Here is a 12,944-nt window from a genome sequence, read left to right on the forward strand (position 1 = left end):
GTGGTTTATACTGGATCAAGCACACAGAAAGTCAAGTGTACTTCAGCAGCAAATGTATAGAACGAGTGAGCTTGATTTCCTGCTGCTCTCTAACAGGGTTTACAGCTCTTGGGACCGACTCTGGTTTGGTACAGCCTTGGGAGCCTCCACATCTCACTCCATTGCCTCTGCTCTCCATCCAGAACCGTGGATTTATTGTGTAGCCAGGCAAACCCCAGCAGCTCTGATTGCTGGGCTTGCAACCGCAGCACTAATGGAATCACCTCTTAGTGATTTAGTGCACCTCGGGTCCCCTTTGAACAATGCAAGCAACTATTACTTTTAAAGTGCTCTCCAGAGTGATGGGAGGAGAGGGACAGCCCAGCAGCAGGAATGGCTGCTCAGTTCTTGGTGCTGCTGTGGGTAATCCTGTTGAATTTAGGTGAAGTGCTGCTGGAAAGTGAGCTTCACTACGTTGCCAGGACCATGGGGAGGTGGAGCAGAGCTGTAGGTGGTTTCTCTCAGTGAACCTGAAGGAGATCTGGAAAATCTGATCTGGTTGAAGGTGTCCCTGCTCATGGCATGGGGCTTGGATTAGGTGACATTTAAAAGTCTCTTCCAGTTCAAGCCATTCTGGGGTTTCCTGGGGTGCACCCCAACACATGTAGCTGCAGGGGGATGGTGGAAGGGGCAGACTGATCCCTCCTTCTTTCCTGGGATGGGCTGTGAGCTGCTTGGAGTCCCTCAGCGTCAGAACTGTTCTCATGAGTTCCAGGGTTCAGTGTTAGTTCAGTGATCCAGAACACATTTAAAGAGTCTGGATGCTGCCTTTTCAAATTCCTCAAAGCTTTGCTTTCTGTGGGCTGGGCTTCTTTAAGGAGACTCCCATGTGAAGACACTGCTGGTGGATGGGAGTTGTCATCTTGAGCCTGTGTCTGTGTTTTGAGCTTTGCCATACTCAGCTCTGTGAGTAAGAGTGTCAGGGGGATTTGTCCAGCTCTTGATGTGCTGTGGCTCATGCTCAGACCATGGCAGGTGCAGAGCTGCCACCATTGCTCATGTCTTCTGTTTCTGGGCTCCATTAGTAGGTGGATACAAAGGCGAGTGGAGCTGTTTGCATTACTGAAGTAATTATGGAAACATTATCTGGCTGGGATAATTAATTCCAGATGCTTTAATGTTAGTAGCTTGGCTTAAGTTACTAAAGAAGCAACTTTTTTTTGGTCTTCGTATATCCAGAAAACACACACTCAAGTGTCCCTGGCTTCTCTAGTAGCAATTCCAAGACATATATTGCCTAAAGGGAAATGAGCAGGGTACTGGCAGCCTGCAGGCTGGGTTTGGAGAGGGCTGCTGTGTGACATGGGTCCCTGAAGGGCCACCAGGTGGGTCAGTGATGCTCTGGGAGAAGGGGGAAAGCAGCACCTTGGTGGTGGGGCTGGCTCTGCCCTGCTTGCCTGCAGGGAGAAGGAGCTGTGTGAGCATCCTCTGCAGCTGCCCTGGATCTGGAGGCTGCTGCATTTTGCTGGGTTTCAGAGCCAGAAGAGCAGCACAGGCTGTGTCACCTCCCAGCAGCAGGGCACAATCCCCCTGCTGCCTTCAACACCACTGATAGAGCTGAATGGCACAGAAAGGGGGAAAGGAATATGGAGGAGACCTTTGCACAGCATCAGAAATGATGCGTGTGTTTTGCTCTCAGCCCAGACACTGCTTTTGTCTAGTCTGCCAGAAAAACATCTGTGTTTTGTTGTTCCAGTCAGCCCACCAGCAAACCACTGCCCAGCCATTGCTGTGTCCCTGCAGCCGTGGTTTTCCTCTCACAGAAGTTGTGGAGATGAACCCAGCTGTGCTGTGGTGCTCTCCTCTGCCTTGGGAAAGCAGACACTGCTCTGCACCTGAATTCTTCTGTACCAGGTCCCCGCTCCCATCTACATCAAAATGATTCTCTGGGCACTGAATCAGAGTTGCAACTTAAATAATTCATTTGTTGAGCTAAATCTCAGTGAGATTTAGGCTGGAATATAAATGTGAGAAAGACAGGGACATCAGCACTGGTCTTCCTCTGGTCTGCTGGGTATCAGGCTTTTTATGTGGTGATAAACAGCTCAGAAATGGAATTGGAAAAGCTGTCTGGGTTTCACAAGATGGCTGTTTAGTGCCTCCTGTTCACTTGTTTTCCTCTTTTTATCACATCAAAGAAGAGTGAATCACTTTCTCCTTAGAGGATTATGTTATTCCAGGGGCCTGGAAGGACCCACTGTGGTTACAGGCTGTTACAGAAGGAGATTTCAGATGGAGAGGGAACAACTAAGCATTTTTCTTACTGCACCTGTTAATTGTAATTGGGAGCTTCAGCTGCATTTCTGTAAAACTCCAGAACCTGCCTATGTAAATCCCAAACTGCCAGCAGCTCGGGAGGGGCCACCCTACCCCATCCTTAACGAAATGGGATTGTCACAGGGGGATTTCCTAGCCCACAGAGCCCTTGGATGGTCCTGGAGCCGAAGGGAGCTGGGCTGTGCTGTGCTGCTCACGGATCAGATGCTCCCCATGGCTGGGGTTGCTTTAAAAGCTGATAATGAGAATTTCTCATGTTCACTGGTAGAGTGTCAGAATTCAGCTGGGAAAGACAGCAGAGGCAGCCAAAGGGTGGGCATAGCTGTGGCACCCTGTCCTGGGCAGGGGACAGCGGGGTCCCTGGGACAGGCTGGGGTCCCTGGACAGGCTGGGGTCCCTGGGACACGCCGGGTCCCTGGACACGCTGGGGTCCCTGGTGCAGCTCCAGCTGCAGGGCTGGCAGTGCAGCCTGCACAGCCACCCAGGCATTACGTCACCTGGAGCTGCACTCACTGGCTGCTGTAGAGGGCAGGACGCTGCTGCAAGCAGCATTAACCCCTTCCTGAGCATCCTCAGTGCCACTTGGGCAGCACAAAGGGACCTCCACGGGGCAGAGCGTTGGCCATGGATGTCCATGCAGACAGGGGGTGTGCTTTGGGCACAGCTGCTCCTGGAGCTTGGTGGATCCTCCTGGGGCCAAACCCAGCTGCTTTGTTCTCTCAGTGCAGCAGCAAAAGCCGAGTGGAGCTTCATGGCTGGACTGTGTAACTGCCTGTGCAGGTTTTTGGGACAGGCACTTAAAGGAAGGTTTGGGTTGCAGCAAAGGGCAGTGCCAGCCCAGCCACCCACTGTGCCCATCAGTGGCAGTGGGGACAGACTGCTCCATGGCACTGAGCTGAGTGCTCAGGCATGCATGGGCTGATTTTAAGTTCCCTCCATCAACCTTTTTTGCTAGGAATGTGCTTGTTACAGCCCCTGCCATGAAGATAGCCTGCAAGGGGTGCAGAATTGGTGGCAGACAGGGCCATCAGCCATCACAGGTTTCCCTTCCCAGACCAGAGGTTCCCCTTTCTGTGGATGCTCTGTTGATGTATGTGTGAAGAATTTTCATGGATTTTCAGAGGCTGTTGCCAAATCTTGAGGGGGTTTTGGCTCCAGCAGCCAATAAGGAAATACTGCAAATTGTTTATTTGCTGCACAAAGTGATCCCAGTGGTGCCATCTCATTCTTCTCAGGTTCTTGTCTGTTTTAAAATAAAAGGGTTTGGTGACAGCGCCCTGTAGAGATACCCTGTGTCACCTCTCTCCTCCCCCTCTAGGGCCAGCTGCCTCCAGCCATCTCTTCTCCATCCACAGGAGGATGTGCTGACAGACACTGGGTGCCTGTGGTCCCTCCTGCAGGGTCCAGGGGCTCTGGTGTCAGGTGGCTTATGCCAGGGGTGACAGCAGGGTGCCCACAGGGCTCTGAGCTCTGTGCTGGTGACCAGGGTGCTCCAGATGTTACCTGGAGTATCTCCAGCCAAGGAGGGAAGGGGTGAAGAGCACAGGTACCTGTTAGCACCAGGATTTGAGCCTAAAGACACTTTTAGGCTGATCCAGCTGGTCAGGCCAGCTTGCTTCCAGGTCTGAACCTCAGGCCAGTTAATTGAAAACCTAAGTATATATCATCTTCCTGGCGTTCCCTTTCGTCTTTGAGCCCAGCTTTGGGAGTACAGTTTTTGGCTCATGGTTTTATAGCCTTTACTAGAAGCCATAAAAATATAAGAAGTAGGAGTAACATGGTCAGTAAGCCTGGGTGTGGGAATGCTGAGGATCACAAACCCTTGTGTGTGGGTTGTGGCTCACTATTGTGACCATCCACCACTACCTCCAGCCCTATGCTTCACCCTTATACCCCCAGGCACCTTTTCTAACTTAAATGCTTAAATTCTGCTCTGCTGTTGAGAGGCAATAGCATGTATAAAATCTGTTAGCTTAAGTTCATAAGAGAGTGGGGTATCCAGTCCAAATGGCCTGCTAGATACTATTTTAATAAACAGAAAGCGAAAATCATCCCTTTAAATTGCCCTTTTAAAGCTGTTGTGTGCCACAGGAGAATTCCCCCACAAGCAGAGCTGGCAGTAGGAGCAGTATCAGCACTGAAGGTTGCTGGCAGAGCTATCTTTCCACTGACTTTCTTAAGCTGACTTATTTATGGACATTGGACAAGACTAATTTAGACTGGAATGGAGGTAAAGAAAAGATTACTGACTAATGTCTTTGTTGTAATAAAATTAAGTATTTTTAGATGAGAAACACCATGCAGGATTAATTAGTTCTATCTGATATATTAAAAGGGAGCATATAGAAAAAAAAAAGCCTTCTCCCTTCAGCCAAGTGAAGCATTCAGTTTACAGAGATGATTAACCATGGGAATTTGCTGAGTATATTTTATTACTGTGTAATCTTCTCCAGGGATAGATGTGATCCTCAAGAGTGTTGGGGTCCACTTACTCCTTTTCCTCAAGTGCCCTTGAGACCCACTTTCAGACTAATGGCCTCAGGTTTGTTGTGATTTTCAGGCTGATCCCAATTTTCAGCCCTTCATTTAAATGAGCCTTTGATTGATACAGGATTTTTTAAAAAATGCTGTGTCTCTGAAAAAATAAAGGAGTAAATGCTCCCCCTGTGTAATTGAGCTTCTGTGCATGGTCTGGCTCGTGGTGCAGGCTTTGCCTCTGTGATTCTTTGCCATGATGGTGAATTTGGGTGAGTTGGTGGCTCATGTGCAGACTCTTCATCACCCAGACTGGGTATTTCTTTGTACACCAAGCAGCAATTTGGAAAAACCAAAAAAACCCAAAAAACCAAAACCCATGGTTTCCCAGTGGATTACAACTTGTCCCTGCACAAAAGGGGAGCCCTGATGACATCCCCAGCTCTTGAGCCCAGCAGGAGATGGACAGACACTGGTGAGAGCAGCCTCTGTGCTTTGTTTCCTTTTTCTTGCTGTGTCTCCACTGCAGTGTTTGGACAGCACAAAGCTTACAGCTTTTTGGGCTCCAGTGTCTGGAGCTGCTGGAGGTGGGGAAGGGTGCCCAGCGTGGTCTGTGTTCTGTGTTGCTGTGAGGCAGGGCATGGTCCTTCCCACAGGATTGCTCTCTTGGATTAAACTGTAGGATCTCTTCCTTCCAAAGCTCCTGTAGCCTCAGGCACTGCCACTGCAGTCACTGATCTTTATATCTCAGCTCCAGGAAGCTCCTTGCAGGTGTGTTAGCATGTGTCAGGAAGGAGTGGGCTGCTTTTAGGAATGTGATTTTACCCACCAAAGCAAATCCAGGAATCCGTGGCAGGCTGTGCAGCTCTGGGGCATTGGGATGCCCCATGTGAGCCTCCAGCTCCCCTTGGGGTGGGAGGAATGTTCATGGGAACAGGCACAGGCTCTCTTAGGGTTTGCTGAATTGTTTGCAAGCCATAAAACCTTTGTGTTTACCTGAGTGCTGCAGATGGGTCAGGGAGCTGATCCGGACCAGGCTTCCAGCAGGTCTTCATAGGGTTATACAAGTTTCTCACTGTTTGAAAAATTATTTAGCAGCTGTTTCAGTTTCTTAATTTCTGACCTTCTCTGTTTGCTGGTATTTGAAATGGTGAGAAAATGGCATGAACATGTCCCAGTATCCCCAAGCCTGAATTAACTCCAAGGGATCCCAGCCCATGCTGCTAGATCAGCATGGGGTTTTGGGGAGGAATTATCAAAATTAAAGTTTAGTGATCTTCTTAAGAATATATTTTTCATATGAATACTTATTCCTGGTAGGAAAGTGTCTGCTGAGTGCTGCAGCACCTGATCATCCCTCCCTGACCCCTGTGTTCCCAGATGGGGAGAGGCACCTGCCATCACTGCACTGGCATGTTTCAATCCTTTTAACAGAGTGCTGGGGAGCTTGTTAGATGTTTGTATCTTCATTACCTTGATCTTCATCATCAGTGACGTGGTGAGAGGCAAAATGTCACTTCCTAAGTGCCAGTTCCCATTAAACCAAAGCAAACTGCATTTAATTACAGTGTCAGAAAGAGCTGGACATTGAGCACTGGTGGAGCTGTTACCATCAGTGAGCCCCTGAGCCCCCTGTGATCTCTGCATCACCAGGGACTGTGCACAGCCAGGACCTGGGAGTCTGAACATGGATCCAGGTTTGACAGTCTGAACATGGATCCAGGTTTGAGAGTCTGAACATGGATCCAGGTTTGAGAGCCTGAGCATGGATCCAGGTTTGGGGGCGTTGGGAGCTCTGGGGAGGCGGGTACATGGCTCAAGGGGACAGTCACTTGTCTCCTGTCTCTGAGCATCAGGTTCAGCAGAACTTCTCCATAAGATACCTGCAGAAAGGAGGTGGAGCTGTGTGCCCAGGTGGGAGGGGATGTGCCCAGGCTCAGGCTGGTCCCACACAGTGCTCTTGGCAGGCAGTACTGTATGCACTGTGTGAGGTAACCCCAAGGGACTGCTCCAGTCACATCAGCATCCTTACCACACTGAGTGCATTTCAGTGCTCTCAGTACAGTCAATGACCTGTTCAGGGTACTCCTTTGATATGTACACAGAGCATTAATCTTTGCAATTTTATTCCAGGGTAAAAATAGCAGCTCTTTCCTCCTGCCATCTCGAGCATCCGTGGCTGGCTCGGTACCAGAGCATCACCTGTTGCAGGGGCTTTTGGGTGAGCAGCTTGTGTAACTTGGCTTTATGAGGGCTTATGGCCCCGACCTCGTGCCTGCTCAGGCAGCTCTTCCCAACAGAAGCATTTGTTGCAGGTGGAGGACTGGTTTTTTCTCTCCTGTAACAAGGCTGTGCCAGCCTGGCTGCTCCCACACCCAGGTTCTGTTTCTGTGAGGGATGACCCAGACTTGGGCTCATGGGAAGGAGAGCTTCAGTCTGATGTGAGCCAATGCACCAGCAGCTCCTGCTTTATTTTTTTGTTAATTGCATCTTCCAGTGGCTAAAGGGGCTGCAAGAAAGGCTGGACAGGGACTTTTTAGTCCAGTAGTGACTAGACAGAGGGGAGGAGCTTTGAACTGACAGAGGGCAGATTTAGGTTAGATATTAGAAAGAAATCCTTCCCTGTGAGGGTGGTGAGGCCCTGGCACAGGTTGCCCAGAGAAGCTGTGGCTGCTCCATCCCTGGAAGTGTCCAAGGCCAGGTTGGATGGGGCTTGGAGCAACCTGGGACAGTGGAAGCTGTCCCTGCCCGTGGCAGGGAGGGCTGGAACTGGATGATCTTTGAGCACTGGTGTAGCTGTTACCATCAGTGAGCCCCCTCCAAACCCATTTATTGTGTGATTCTCTGATTTTAGGGGTTTGGGAGCTCCTTAGATGCCAATCCTGAAGCTGTGGCTGGAACATAATGTCTGCATTAGAGATGTCAGTGAATCCCCAAGTCCTATCCTAGATTACAGTGAGATTGTCTTAAAATGTGGGGACTGAGATCTGTCTTTCCATGTGGCTCTTTTTGGTTCTTTAACTTAAATTTGGAGATGTATTCAGGAAATTGGGTCACATGTTTATTTTCAATTTACTGGTGGGGAAAGTAAAGCAAAAGAGATAATAAGAACCCATTTCTTGATGTTTCCTTCTCTGAGCCATAAATTGCTGCTTCCTCTGCTGGTGGCTCTGGAAGTACCTCCAGTGTTTGTGACCACAGAGGACAGCAATTAAACTGCGTGTCTGGGTCTGTAGAAACTCCAGGTTCATTTTCCTGCCCTGCCACAGATTTCCTTCCTGACCATGGGCAAGGCAGGTGGGTCTCATGCCCAAGGACAGCTGGGCTCAAGCGTCTCTGCTTGGCACATACAGACCTGGGAGCATCTGGTACCACAGTTCATCTGGTTCTGTCGTGGACACCATGGCTGTGCCCCAGGCACAGCACAGAGCACAAGGCACTCCATGCTCTGACATTAGCTTACATAGCAGGACAGAAGGCAGATAAAAGTCTTCCAGGGATCAGTGGCCTTCCCAGCTGGCCCTGGTGCAGGAGCAGGGCTGGGTCCTGCAGCTTTGCGTGGGGAGAAGCTGTTTGGAAGGGGCTCACATGCTGCAGTGAGGTATGTTTGGTTGCTGTTTCTTTGCAGCATCTTTCTGATATCTGTGCCAGGAGGTGGATTTCAGGGGAGGAAATGGGAGCTGTGCAAATCCTGCAGCAAGCTCCAGCTCCCAGCTTTGCTGAGATCTGTCAGCTGGCTCCACAGGCTGCTTCTCATTTCCAGCTTGTCCTCTGCTTGCATGTCATTGGGCGTGACACTGTTGACATGTGCATGGCAAGCATCATGCATATTGCTGCAGAGTTGCCAAGGAAAGGCAGAAGAGCTGGCAGCCCGTGCCTGGTTGTTCTCTGTGCAGGGAGTTTGCAGCAGATGAGGCAGCTCCTCTCCCCATCCCTGTGCTTGTGATTAGAGAGCGCTCAGAACAAATCTCACAGGCCACCATGGGATGGTCCCCAGTGCCAAGCATGCCAAAATGCTGCCCAGCATGGCGTGGATGTGGCAGTGCAGTGTACAGCACACTGGAGGTGCTCATGGAGCAGTTAATGCCTGGGGGGCTTGCTGCTGTCAGTCCTTGGAGCATCATCTCCATTGCACCTCATTTTTCTCATGTAAAGGGTTAATTTTTGTGGATGAATGGGAACACTCTTGCTGTAGTTGTTCTGCTGAGGCTGTCTGTCAGTGCTGGCCCATGCATTGACTTCAGGTGCAATAACTTTGTTTTCCTTCACAGGTGCCCAGTGTGGTCTCACCCTCCATGGCAAGAAACAGAATATTTTTCTGAGTTGTAGCTCTTTCTCAACCTCCCCTTCTCTTCTTGCAGGATCATCCCCCAGCTGGAGAGCTCGCTTTCACAGGTTTCACCGAGCAGCCTGCCTGGCTCTGAGATTTCAGAAGCCACAAGGACTTACTTGCAAGGAATGAGCCGCTATGACCTGGACGAGCTCGATGCCTGCTGGCTGGAACTTGTTAACATGGAGCTCAAGGAGATGGGTGAGTATTGCTGGGGGTTTTGGTTTTTTTTCTGGGTCTGGTTTTCCACAGTGGGCATTCAGGCTTTTTGAGTAAGCATGTGGAACTAAAGGCCTTGAAGAAGAAATGTCAGAAATGCTGGTCCTGATTGTTTCCTGTTCCAGGCACCTCTGGATAATCACAGCATAACATTGCCTGCATCACTGCTGTTATATCACTGCACATTCTTCAAATCCTTTGGTGGATTTTAGTCGAGTGCAAGTACCTGAGCTTGGAATTTGACCATTGGCACTAGTGCTTAGCATGGTCTGCTGGGCAAATTTGTTGGCACAGACCCATGGGTGTGTGTAGTCCTGCCAGACTGTGGAGGGATTTTCCAGTCCTTGTTAGGGAGGGGTTGCTGTGGTGTGGCTGCTGCCCTGCAGGTAAGGGTAATACCTCAGTAAAGCATTCACCTTGTGAGGTTAGTGGAGGCTCAAGCATGCCTACACAAAGAGTTAGTCCTGGTGGCAGAGGCCTCTCAAGAGTGGGAAAAAGGATTTTACCAGGTGCTTGAGCAGATGGGATAGTGCACTGCAGAGCAGGAGGCTGGGCTGGCTCTCACAGGCAGCAGCAGGATTGAGGGCTGCAGCAGGATTCAGGATGAGGTCAGGAAGATGCAGTTCAATGAGCTTGTGTGGAGCACAGGCAAGCTCAGAAGTTGGCTGTGACATTGACTGATGTTGGTTTTGGAAGATCTGTCCTTCTGGTGTACTCATGATTTACAATGAAATTTTGTTACCATGACCTTGAGAAAGTTGTAGAAGCTGCTTCCACAGTTTGTCTGATTATCTGGTATAGGTATCCTGTATATTGGATTTCCCATAATCTGAACATTGTGAAGCCTGTGGCATCACAGAGAAATCACAAGTCAGTTCTGCCCTCATTATCTGGTCCTGTATTAGCAGCCTCAGCTCTGTCATTGGCACACGAAGGTTTTGAGGCTACTGTGAAGTCCTTGTGCAGAGCAGAGGGTGCTGCTGGATAAAGTCAAGTGCTTCAGTCCTGCTCAGGACCTGCAGAGGATCCACCCATCCTAACCATGCACAGCTGCTGTTGGTGCATCAAGAAACCACTTTCAACCACACTGGCCATCATTCTGACCTCACTGTGCCTTCAGTGTATCCCCTGCTACATTTCCCTTGCCCTCTCCACAGCTGCATGGCCATCAGAAGTGTCTCTGGGCTCCAGAGAAGCATTGTCTCTATGTCCACTTGTGTGTATTTCATAAGTCTCTAGAAATGAAGCGGGCAGAGATTTGGCTTCTCCAGCTCAGTTGGATTAAATTTGCCTTGCTTTATTATTTCTTCAAAGTATTAGGTTTCAAATGCAGTTTTCAGATGTGGAGCTCCTGGGGTGATGGAAGGTTGAGCTAATTGCAAGGTCCCTGCCCCAGGCCAGGCAGGAGCTGGCTGCTGGCTGTCCCCATGTCACCTTTGGGCTGGAGTGTGCCAAACCCACAGTGGCAGCTTCTCCAGCAGCACTGCCCTGGCAGTGAGTTGAGCTCAGGAGGGGAGGCTGAGCTTCATCCCAGCCATACCCCTGCTCTGTGCAGGTGTGTGTGGCTGGCACCTCAGCAGCCCAGGGGATCCCAGGTCAGGACACAGGCAGTGCTTTGCTGCTGACCCTCAGCCATTCTGAGCAAGCTGCATTTTTTAACCTCCATCTCATCATTTATCAGCCAGTCACCTTTTCCAAGGAGTGTCCTTAGGAGATGTTTGTCCAGGGCTGGGCTGGATGAAACCACAGAATCTGAGGAAGCCCTTGAGCCTTCCTGCCATCACCAAGTCTAGATGGTGATAAGGATGATGATAAGGTGATAAGGAGCGATGTGGTCCCAGCAGTACAGAGAACATCACTGCCCATCACCTGCTTCTGCAGCCCCTTCCTGCCACTGAGGGAGCACTGTCATTACTGGCTGAGCCTTAAATATGCTGGGGAGAGAGTAGCTTTAAAAACCAGTGTTTGGCATGTGAAATCCACTGTGGATAAGCTTCAGCCCAATAGATTCTGGTATCTTTCCCCCTTCCCCAGTCCTCCCAACTTCTCTAGCACTGCAAGGGCTAGTACATATTTTCCAGTGACTTGGAGAGGAAAATATGTGGCTTTGATAATGCCCCATCCCTGGTGCTGTGGGGAGCTGGGGGTTTGGCAGGTGGGAAGCAGGATGGGAGCTGCTGCTCCTGGTGCAGGACCATGGTCACATCACCCATGGCAGCCATGCCTGCTGTGGAGGCTGCAGGTCATTGGGCTTCTGTGAGGGGATGCCTCTTCCTGCCCGTGGAAGTGATGGGGTGTGGGGGCTCAGAGAGGAAAGCTGCTGTAGCAAATCTATTGCTGCTCAGCTCCTAGGCTGGGACAGAGCAGGGGCTTTGCTCCCTCTGCTCCCCAGATGGGAAAAGCCAGGGTGGGATTTGGGTGCCCTTCACCAGCCAGGGCAGAGGATTGCTGCTGCCTGGGCTGGTCCAGAGGCAGTCCATAAATAGTGCTTTCTCCCGGAAGCCCTTGACATTAATGACACTGTTAATGACTCGCTGAGATTTCCAAACCTGCTTTGCTAATCTCCAAGATCATTAACATGACTTAACTAGAGAACAGCAGCCTCTCCTCCCATTCAGAGGAGTCAGGAGTTATCTCCCAGCATTAATTTAGGAGGTAGGCAGAAGTTTAAATTCCTCATGGGTGTTTGGCTGAACTGTTGTCGCTGGGCTGTCCAGGGGCATAATGTGTCATTCCCAAAATATTTAGTGACAAAGAGGGATCCAGATCTCTGACTGGCTCCTGAGGATGTGCGGGGAGGAGAGCTGGAAAACACCTATGAGATCATCCAGCTCGCCTTTCGTGGGTCTACGTAGCACACAGCACATGCCTTTTCCAGTCCTTTTTAGGTCACCCCAGGGATGGAATTTTATCACCGAGATCAGATAAACCTCCAGATAGCTCCAGCTCTCTGCATTCTGCCTGCTGACTCCTCTTCCAATTAAGTGGAATTGCTCCAGAAAGCAAAGGTTTCACATGAAAAGCAAAAGTTTTAAACATAAAACAGCTTTAAATAGTTTTAAACCCCCTAGTAAGATGCCTCAGTAGCTGTTGCTGTACTCGCTGGAAATGTGCTGTTTAAAGAACCTTTGTGTGCTAGAGATGAAGTCAGTATTTAGGCATGCCTAAGTGTTTTATTTGTTGCTGCTGCAATATGAGATTGTAAAAAAAGTGGATCTGAAGAAAACTGAATGGAGCCCAGAGCCAGATTAATGTCCATGCCACTCCAGGCAGCACAGGTCTGTCCTTTTAGACAGCAGCCATGCCATAAGTCTTCATTTTACAGTAACATTTTATGCTGTTTTGTGATCTCCACTAAATCCAAAGCTATTGTAAGAGTGGAGGTAGAGAGACTTCAAAGACCAAGGCTGAAAGATCCTTTTGCAGTGATCGACACTTCATAAACACACGGAAAATCCTCAAGAAATTGCTAAAATTGTTGTCGGAATCAATTTTGCTGAAGGCAGAGTTGAAGTTTCTAAGTATTCCCTTGACTTAATCCATATGGTGTATTCTGCTCACATATGCCCACCACAGCTTCTATCTTTGGAGCTGGAGGTGTTCC

The 12,944-nt window shown here is 49.7% G+C and overlaps 1 protein-coding gene across 6 annotated transcripts in view; it reads left to right on the top strand.

Moving 5' to 3' along the window:
* Positions 1-12,944, top strand: part of JADE2 (jade family PHD finger 2) — a 70,516-nt gene that overhangs the window by 28,203 nt on the left and 29,369 nt on the right. For all 6 annotated transcript variants that reach the window (XM_039701750.1, XM_039701751.1, XM_039701747.1 and 3 more), the window contains one exon: positions 9,153-9,322. In XM_039701750.1, the coding sequence (XP_039557684.1) occupies positions 9,153-9,322 (170 nt within the window). The remainder of the gene's footprint in view (positions 1-9,152; positions 9,323-12,944) is intronic.

The sequence above is a fragment of the Passer montanus genome, unplaced genomic scaffold, assembly GCF_014805655.1.
Source record: "Passer montanus isolate IOZ18808 unplaced genomic scaffold, ASM1480565v1 scaffold15, whole genome shotgun sequence".
Classification (NCBI taxonomy): Eukaryota; Metazoa; Chordata; class Aves; order Passeriformes; family Passeridae; genus Passer; species Passer montanus.